A 10814-nucleotide genomic window follows, 5' to 3' on the forward strand; every position below is an offset into this window, starting at 1 on the left:
GGGAGGCAAGCCTCAAAGGGGATGATCGGGCGGGTCATGGTATTGTGCCAAGGCCCACTCTCAGCCCAAAGGCTCTCCCATTTCGAACTAGATAACTGTTAGTGGCACCATGGCATTGCGGTTGAAGAGGCTGGGAGGCAAGCCTCAGAGGGGATGATCGGGCGGGTCGTGGTATTGTGCCAAGGCCCACTCTCAGCCCAAAGGCTCTCCCATTTCGAACTAGATAACTGTTAGTGGCACCATGGCATTGCGGTTGAAGAGGCTGGGAGGCAAGCCTCAGAGGGGATGATCGGGCGGGTCGTGGTATTGTGCCAAGGCCCACTCTCTGTTTTCAGGGACAAGTAATTTCCGGTTTCAAATCCGTGATCTCCCAATCACAATGAAGCAACCTTATAGTTACGCCAAGTCTATTCTCTATGTTCATTAATTGAAAATTTTTATTTACTGAGTGGATCAACTTGACAACTTCCTGTATCCGAGTGCAATTTTCGTCAAGCTCTGTGCTCAGTTAGAATTACTTTCCAACATTCCTCCATCTATTTCAGACAAGATGAGTGTAGCACAATCAAATGTAATAGTCACAAGAGAACCTTTAGGATTTTAGTTCGGATTACCCAATTCACAATCCAATAATACTTTAAGCTAATAATAATTAGTCTATATTTACACAGACTTTCTAAATACATTCCACTCACCGACAGGCGGTATCAAGCTCTTACTTCACAAAGGAAAGTCAGGGTTCAAGCATCAGTGGAAGCATGTGTCTGTGTGTGAGTATCAATTAGGAAAAAAAACATATATGTTCCACTCTCAGAAACAGGAAACAAGCAACAAACATGCCAATGTCACAGATTACACTAGCAAGAACATGGAGTTGCAACAGCAAGGAGTGGCATTTTTCTGCGGATTGTAACACCAGGGCATTCAGTCATGTCCAGATGTTCTCCCATGGCTCCACCAGGCAATGCCCAGTTGAACTTGTGCACGAGATTTGCCAACACAAACTCATTGGTGGCAATTGCGAAAGAGGTCCCTGGGCAACCCCTCCTGCCAGCTCCAAATGGAATCAATTCAAAGTCATGCCCCCTGAAATCTATAGAAGAATTCAAGAACCTTTCAGGCTGAAACTCTTCGGGTTCAACCCATGTCATGGGGTCTCTTCCAATTGCCCAAGCATTGATCAGAACCATTGTTCCGGCTGCAATGTCATAGCCCATTACTCTGACATCTTCGCTCGCCTCATGTGGAACGAGTAATGGGATAGGAGGATGCAAACGAACAGTTTCTTTGATCACTGCTTTAAGGTAGTGCATTTCCTCCAGATCATCAGCTGTTATATGTGGTTTGCCTTTAAGAATCTCTCTCACTTCATTTTTTACTTTATTCATCACTCTGGGGTGTCTTAATAGCTCTGTCATTGCCCATTCTAGGACCGTGGAGGTCGTGTCAGTTCCAGCAGAGAAGGCGTCCTACAAGAATCAGAAGATAAAACTTCAGATGGTTATTGAACTCTATTCAATATATGTGAATATCCTTGCAACTAGCCATCGTGCCCGCACGCGCGCTCTCGCAGAGTTGTATGACAAAATATAAGTTATCTCCATTATTAGATGATTAGCAGCTACATATCAATCAGATTTGTAAAGGGTTGTGCTGGATTGGTCTCTTCTTAATACAGCCCAAGAAATTTTTAGAAGGGATTACTAATTTGTGCAAAGTCCACTATACACTATAGATAAAGCTCCATTCTATTTTCATTGGAAAGTTGAGACTTGTTTAATGCTATTTACATTAACAATTGATCTCGCTGGATTGGATCAGATTTGTGAGGCTAGTTGAATATATCTATCTTGTAAAGCTAGTAGTTGAGAAATATCTAGTAAGATTGCTCCAAGTTTGGAAAGCTGGTTTTCGATTGGTCTTTCTCCTTCCTGCTATGAATGTTATTGGATTAGAAAATATTAGAAGCTTTTGTTGAGATTAAGTTGGGCCAAGCCTAGTACTCTGTCCCAAAAAAAAAAAAAAATGTCTATTTTAGAATTGTGACTTACTCTGTCCCAAAAAGAATGTCTTTTTGAAAAACTGTGACTCCTCGAAACAGACATTCGTTTTTGGAACAGAGCGGGTAATTTAGATGATTATATACTACAACTAGTTCCGAGATATATTTGCTGATTTCTTTTTTTTATTTTTTATTTCTTTGCTGTTTTCTGATGCAAATGTTTCATTTGTATTGTTTTATTTACATTTCTTGTTTAGCTGATGAGTTGTCTTTATTGTATTGACTCCTTAGGACTGTGTATTGTGTTGTATCTTGCTGGTTCTTTAATAAAATTCTAATTTGCCACAAACACAGAGAGAGAGAGAGAGAGAGATCCTCACCAAGATGAGAGCTTTGACGCAATCTCTATCAACAGCACTATTTTCTTTGTGGATCCTAAGCAAAATGTCAAGGAAATCCTCCCTGCCTTCTTCGCCTTCAACTCTCTCGTCGCCATTACTCTTTGTTTTCAGGACATTCGTACGCTCTTCAACTACTTGCTCCAGGAATTCATCCATCTCTTTTCCAACTCTGTCCACTTTAGCATATAAACCATTGACATGATTGATCCATGCAAGCCATGGAATGAAGTTCCCAATGTCAAAAATGCCCAACACCACCAAGAAATCCGTCAAGAGCCGCAAAAACTTCTTCCCACTTTCCCCTCCACTGTACTTCCTCCCAAAAGCAGTCCTGCACACCACATCATTCGTTAGCAACGAGAACATTTCGCTTAAATTCAACGCCGAGGATGAAGAGGATGACTCTTCAATCTTCTTCATCAGGAGGGATGTTTCTTCTTCTCTGACAAAGTGAAAAGACTGAACTTTTCTGTTACTCAGAAGTTGGAGCACAAAAATGCTTTTCATCTGCCTCCAGAATTCGCCATAAGGTGACATGGATACATCCTTGTAATCGTAGAGAAGCCGTTTAGCTATAATATTTTTCGGCCTGTTTGAAAAGATAATATCATGTGTTTTCATTATCTCTCGAGCAGCCTCTGCGGACGAAGCCACAAGTGTGGGCGTGCTGCCCAAATGAAGCAGCATGAGAGGGCCATATCGTTGAGCTAAAGATTGGAGTGGATGGTGAGGGAGCGAGCCCAGTTGGTGGAAATTCCCTATAATTGGGAGCTTTGGTGGTGAAGGTGGTAGGCGTTTGTTGATAGTAGAAGTATTGAGGAGCCATTTCTTGATGAGAAATGCTATGAATAGTATGGGAAGAGAAGAGAAGAGAAAAGGGTGGAAAAAGAATGAAGTCACTGGCTGCTGCTCCATCAGATGCAGTAGACCAGACAAATCTTGTGTGTCGTGTGTGTCTCTGTGCGAGCACACTTGTTTTTATACTAACAATGTGGACTTCTTTATTGTGTGTGGATGTGATTAAACTAATAGTGAGGACCTCTTCCCTTGTTGTGTGGATGTCAAAACGCATTATCTTGAACATGTGTCTGGGCCACAGATCGGAACCGGCGGGAACAGGAGAGGATAAGTGCCCACAAGTGTCTAGCCTTAAAAGCTGTCCGCGGAAGACGACAATTGTGATGGACGCTGATGTAATGCATACACAATGTAATTGTGTGTGTATATTCACACACCTATTCTTATTATATTCATTTATGATCTACTCGGAAAGGCTTACTGTTGGTGATTATAGATATTTACTTGTTGGACATACGAATATAATGCAAAAACAAGGAGTCACTTCACGGTGCACTAATACTTCAATAATAATAATAATTATTACTACTTTTTGTGAAGTTAGCCACAAACTCTCACACAACTTTTTATGTGAGGGTCAAACTGCCTCACCTCGCGTCCTTTGAAGATTAGAGCACAAGCTAGCATTAATTATGAGAGGAGGAAATTTAAAATAGTAGTGTTTTGATTAACTGAAGAAGGAAAAGAAGAGAGAGATGATGATATTCGTGTTTTAAAAAATATGGTTTTAAATTTTTTCTTTTTTGTTTATGCATAAGTGAAACACCCCCACAAACTTCGGCTCGAATCTTTTCCCTTCCTCTTTAAGAATGAGGAGGTTATACCAATGAGTGACTATATGTTCGTACTAAATTATTGTTTTAATTTGAAAATTTTAAAGACAAAACAATAATTCAAAAAAAAAAAAAAAAACGGCAGAACGAATAATTATTAACTCTCCCTCCCTTTACGTTTCAATCCTTCCACTGTAAAATGAATAACCAAAACACCTTCTAGAAGGTTAGACTAATCCTCCATCTCTATGACTCTATCCTAATTTTCTTCTTTTTCCTCCTCATCTTTTCATTGTAAGAGTTTATGCCGTGTAGAGATCGGCATAAACTCTCACTCTCTTTTCATTGTTTTACTTCCAACTCCTTTTGGTCAGCATAAGCATAATACATTAGGGGGCTGCTTTCTTGTTTCATTTCATGGAAAGAAAAATATATATATTTGTAGATTAGATTAATTTGTTGACTACTACACTATAATTAAACCAATTGAAAATTTTAGGCTCGGTCTGTTACGCTGTAAATTTTTTTATTTTTAGGTGTTTGACAAAAATTTAAGTTGAGATTGAGGTCAATTCCATCGAGCAGTGTAAAATAATTTGCTGATAATTGATGAATAAGTTATCTTTTCTAAAATTTAATATTTTTTTTCTTCATAAATATTTTACGACAACCAAAGAGCAAAAACAAAAATATATATATATCAAAAAATATTTTACGTTCAAATAAACGAAACCTTTAATTTAATGGTATTTTCTCACTTTTCAAATTAAAGAATTGAGTTTCAAGTTGCCTTGCAAATGCAATAATTGTGTGAGTAATATTTGTTAAAAAAATAAAAAATAGAGAGGACTTTGTTTAATATTTTTTTCACAATAATGGACATCACTTTGTTTAGACAGTGCCACCGGCCCACCATCGAAGAATAATATAAGGAGTAAAAAATAGTTCTTGTGTTGAACTTGGAGCCAAATTTCCATTTTACATATAATAATACAAAAATAATCATATAGTAGCCTTTTACTAATGACGAATCATTTGACGTCTAATGTAAGACTGAATAAATTATTGAAAGGTCAAGTGAATGACTAAGTGGAAAATGGTTCTTATGCTGACCCGGTCTAATTTTTCATTTACATATATTAATACAAAATAAATAATATAATATATTAACCTTTTACATATATTAACTTCCCAAAAAATACCTTTTACATATATATTAATATTATTATTATTATTTTTTAACGTTTGGAAGTACTAAATTAGTACTTTAGATTTGAGATTATAGGAAGTTTAGTTTTAAATTTTAATTACTAAATTCAAGCTACTAATTTAATACTTTTTAATATAAGAATACTTTCAAACAGTTATACATTTGGAATTTCTAAAAATAATCTGAATTCACAACCTTTTGCACCTTATGCTCTTTTATGTTGTGTTTTTTATGATCAATCTCACCGACCCTTTCACAAATAGGCCTAGTTTCAGTATATTAGTGGAACAAAACCAAAATTACAAAGAAGCCTAGTTCAACTTTCAAAAATAGAAGATTATTAAGTTCAATTAATGAATAAAATTCAAATGTTTGTTAAATGATAAGACTTGGTCCTATATTTTTTAAAATAGGATTTCTTTTTAAATTTTTCCAAAATATAGGATTTCTTTTTAATTTTTTCCCTTTTTATATGTTAGACTTGTCCTGACTAATATTGTAATTGAATCCATATTTATATTCAGTTGTTGAGCTTCATGTTGGCTCAATTTGAGAATTCCAAGATCTTATGATAATATATCAAAATTTTAAATTTTGTCAAGAATTGATTATTACATTTTACTGTAATAAATTATTAATGTGTGTTTAGCTCGTTGTCAAATTTGGACACATCTCTATTTTATTTACAACAAAGGTTGCTTAATTTATACAGTATATGTATGCGTAGCATTATTTTAATTTAATTTATTTAATTTATTATATATTATTATTATTATTTCTTTTTTGTGTCACTTCAAAAAGGGGTGAAAAATATAAATATAAAGGATTACATGCACCGAGCGATGTAGGGCCGACGAAAGAGGTCGCCTTCGATCAAATTTCTATTAATAATTCTATTAATTTTGTTTATTGATTCTTCAATTTTGTCACATTACTTTTGTTATTGGAACAAGTACAGAAATACTTTTAAAATATACTCAACGTATTATTTTTCTTCTCTATTTGAAAATTTATGCAAAAAATAACTGAATCTTTTCACATTGTGTAAAATATCTCGTCTGTGATAAATTAGTAATATAATACATGTTTTACTTTTTTAATCTTTCAAAAATGTCCAAAAAGGTATATATGCTACTAATCTCATAATATAGAAATGTCACATACACATTACCTTATCATATTTTTATAAAAAAAAAAAAACATTTTTTCTCTCTATATATTTCTAACCAATTTTTTTAAAAAAACTTTACATAATACTGCATATCCATTCATTTATATTTATGTTATTTTTCTTGGATTTGTAATGAAAAATACATTTTATAGATATCAACGTAACGAACTCAAGAATAAATTAAAAAATATAATAAAAAATAATCACACCAAAAAAAAAAAAAAAAAAAAAAAAAAAAAAAAATGAAAAGAAAAAAACAAATATTTAGCATCGTTTCACAAAACCTACATTTACTGTGTCGAGGACGATGTAACAATAATTGGTCCGTTGGAGACCTTTATTAAGTATTGCAAAATAAAGGCATAGGCGAGAAGGTGATGCCAGTCCAAATCTGCTCGCTAATTAATAATCTTACTAACAAATCTTTGTTTTTATAGACTTATTAATTAAAAATTTTATTGTATAAGCTGCCAAAACTGTGGTGTCTGGTCTGCAAATTGTCAAACCCAAAACTTTGTATCTATTAGAGTTTGTTTTTATAGACTATTAATTTAAAATTTTATTGTATAAGCTGCCAAAACTTTGGTGTCTGCTCTAGAAATTGTCAAACCAAATTTTTTATTTTATTATTATTATTATTATTTTTTAGTTGGAACTCACATACATTATTTTTATGAAAATTTGAACTCCTAACCTTCTATTAAAAAGTAGAAGTCTTATAGAATTTGTTTTTATAAACTATTAATTTAAAATTTTATTGTATAAGCTGCCAAAACTTTGTTGTCTGGCTTAGAAATTGTCAAACCCAAATTTTTTTTTTTTAGTTAAGGCTTACGCACACTGTTTTTACCGAGGTTCAAACTCGTAATCTCTTTTTTAAAAATTGGAACCGTATACTACTTAAACTACACGCCTATTGATAAATCCAAATTGTTTTTAAAGGTGAGAAAACGTAACGGGAACATCATCTATACACATCAAGACACGATATCGAAGATTACTTTAGCTTTTAAATTAACGATATTGCCAGAGCTTTTTTACCAGGAAAATGACTTTCTTTGGAATAATATTTTTTTTGTTTTTTTGGAGCAGTTGGTGGTCTACACGAGTCTCCATCTAACATATTTGTTTGGTTTGTTATGCAAGTTTTCACACTTTCATTGTCTTGAAAATGATGTAGAAGCTTAGTATGCATTATTAGTTTGATGAAATGGGACTTCACGAAACTGTTTAAGATCTTTCTTGTTGAAAAGTAATTGATATACCTGACTCACTCTTTAATAGCTACTCCTTTATCTTAAAATGTTCCTTTTGGAAAATTTAATTTTTTAAGAGTATGGGTTTTAATAATTTTTTTATTATTTTAATAGTGAATGAATTATCAAAATTTGTAAGAGTATGAGTTTTAATATTTTTTTATTATTTTAATAATGAATGAATTATCAAATATGTTCACAGTGGATCCACATGATCATATTACAAAAAAAAAAAAAAAAAATAAGAAGAAAGTTTCTAATGATTGGTCAATCCCTATTTAACACCTCTATTAGCATACCCTAGAGATTTTGGATTTACTTGATTTGTAAATCTGAGAACAGTTTTCTGTTTTCAGAAAATTGAAAAAAGAAAATTGTACAAAAAAATTTACTTGGTTTAGTTTTCGATCTGAGGATCTGAAAATTCAGTTATAAAAAGCTTGTTTTTAGTGAACTGTCTTTTACAATTCTCTGAAAACAATTTTCTATTCTCTAAATTTTTAGGAACTGTTTTCAGAATTACAAACTAACCATACCCTTTATTTTTGTGAAAGAAGGATATGCTAATAGAGCTGGTAATTAGGGATCGATCGATCATTAATTTTACTTATAAGTCATTATTTATATATTAATTTAAATATTTATTGTATATGCTGCCAAAGGTTTGAATGTTTAAATTTGAAATTGTCAAATTCAAATATTTCTGAAGGTGAGAGATAGCTATACAAAGAATATGATGGCAACATCTCATTAACATGAATACATGATATTGAAGACTTGCTTAGGGTTTAAGTTAATGGCATTGACGAACAAAAGTTGGCTTTGTTGGACCACTTCTTTAGCCAAGTACTTAAATCTCTCGGAGTGGGTGGTCTAATTTGGATTCAAGCGTCGGTCTAACTTTTGTGTTTCTTGGTTTGTTGTGCAAGTTTACAATTGTTATGGTCTTGGTTTGTTTGAAAAATATTTTGTGTCACTATTATACTTGTTATGGCGTGAGATGATCAAATTAGTTAAATATAATTTCAAAAAATTTAAATTTAAAAGAAGACATAATATATATTAAAAAAGAATGAAAGAAATTTATGTAATGGATTCATCCGTGAGACATAAATGACAAGGATGACCTGTTCTCGGTGTGCTGGGCTCAAACTCATCAAAGGTTTTTTTTTCTCAAGCCCCTTAACAAGTACAAATGAACCTTGACTCAAACAAGGTATATTTTATCCCTCTTCTTCTGTTTTTTTTTTTTTTTTTTTTTTTTTTTTTTTTTTTGTTTTTTTTGGTGCATAGTGTTGTGTTTACCTCCTAATCTTAGTTAGCATTTTTGTAAGACCCCTTCTATATAAGGCTTCTTCAATAAATGAGGCCCCTTTAATTGTGTGATTGATGGACTTAAATGTCCGGTCCTTACTTGTGCTGGCCCATGGACTGGACTGGAGGTACAGGTGTGACTTACCCTATAATTGGGCTGAGATACAATTGATGACTGTTTTGGGCTTACCTTGGCCCTTTGATGCTGGGCAGCCCAAGAAAGGGAGTGCAAATACCCATCTATCGACGTGGTTGCTTTTAATTGGTGAGGAGATTTTTCCCTCCACAATGATTTTAAAGATTTATGCACTTCATTATTTATAATTTGGAATGAAATATATTAATTTAGATGTAACTTTTTCTTGAATATAAATATAATATGTTATTAAATTGTTCACTATAATTATAATTATAATTATTTTTATTATTTTACTTTATTGTTATTCAAGGCTGGTCGGCTCAACTACATAGTATACCTCCAATACGTATGCAGTTGAGCCACTTAGACTCTAATCCAATTTCATCGAGCCATATTAAAATTGATCCAAATCAACTACACATAATTCAGCATTTATATAATATTGATGCATTTTTGAGTCAGAGAGAGTATTACACGGAGGAGTTTCGCCGTATTCACGAGTTTGTAGTGCTGCTACTGGTGGATGTAAACCATTGTATCCTGGGAGACAAACGCCATAGAGTCTGTTGGCACCATGCGGGACATAAATGGTCTTAAAAACATAGTATCCAATACGAGTCTCTGTCCAAGTTCTTTATTTATTATTATTATTATTTTATTGCTTTAATTTGCATGTTTAATTAAATATTGAGTTGAATAATTAATTAATTATTTTTAGTATATTATTAATTATTTCATGACAGATTAGCATAAGATTAGTCATATCTTAATTGTTATATGAAGTATATATTTTCCAACACTTGACAACATCATGTCTCTTAGTGCAATTTTCCTCAAGCTCTGTGCTCAGTGTAGAATTACTTTCTTGACATTCCTCTATCTATTTCAGACAAGACGAGTGTAGCACAATCAAATGTGATGGTCACAAGAGAATCTCTAGGATTTTAGTTCAGATTACCTAAGTCACAATCCAATAATGCTTTAAGCTAGTAATAATTAGTCTATATTTACACACGCTTTCTAAATATGTTCCACTCTCGGAAACAGGAAACAAGCAACAAACATGCCTATATCACATATTACACTAGCAAGAACAGGGAGTTGCAACAGCAAGGAGTGGTATTCTTCTGCGGATTGTAACACCAGGGCATTCAGTCATGTCCATATGCTTTCCCTTGGCTCCACCAGGCAATGCCCAATCAAACTTGTGCACAAGATTTGCTAACACAAACTCATTGGGGGTGTGGAGGGAAAAAAACTCCTTCCAATAAAAAGCGCACACGTCACCACTACACATATCTACATTCCAAGGACATATAAGGCCCATCAGGCTCAAGCCCAAATTGAGGGTATTTACAGCCCAAGACCATTGTTATTTGTCCTTCAACCTCCATCAAGGCCGAATCAAGAGGTCATCAGCCCAGCTTGTTAACATCCGGTCTGTTACTCAAGCCCAGCCGGATCAAAATATGTTCAGCCCAGTTGTTCAAGAATGCACAAGTCCTACTAGTTGAAGTATTTACTGTAGAAGGAAAATTCTGAGATAGGAAGTTCTGTACAAGGCAAGTTCTATGTATGGAAAATTAGACAATGGAAAGAACTCTATTAGTAAAGAATGTTTATATAGAAAGAATTGGAGGGCAAGCAACGCGATTCCTACCATAATTTTACAATCTTTTGTATATAAATA

The 10814-nt window shown here is 33.6% G+C and overlaps 1 protein-coding gene across 1 annotated transcript; it reads right to left on the reverse strand.

Annotated features, from left to right (window-relative positions):
- Window positions 1-636: 636 nt before the first annotated feature.
- On the reverse strand, window positions 637-3372 carry LOC132282545 (cytochrome P450 736A117-like). Its single transcript, XM_059784265.1, has 2 exons — window positions 2383-3372; window positions 637-1469 (listed from the first exon to the last, which is right to left on the reverse strand). The coding sequence occupies exons 1-2, from the start codon at window positions 3316-3318 to the stop codon at window positions 858-860; spliced, it is 1548 nt and encodes a 515-aa protein (XP_059640248.1). The 5' UTR covers window positions 3319-3372; the 3' UTR covers window positions 637-857.
- Window positions 3373-10814: the final 7442 nt, after the last annotated feature.

Source organism: Cornus florida, unplaced genomic scaffold (assembly GCF_030987335.1).
Source record: "Cornus florida cultivar Cherokee Brave unplaced genomic scaffold, ASM3098733v1 CherokeeBrave_3.0.0_Hap2_Chr11, whole genome shotgun sequence".
NCBI lineage: Eukaryota > Viridiplantae > Streptophyta > Magnoliopsida > Cornales > Cornaceae > Cornus > Cornus florida.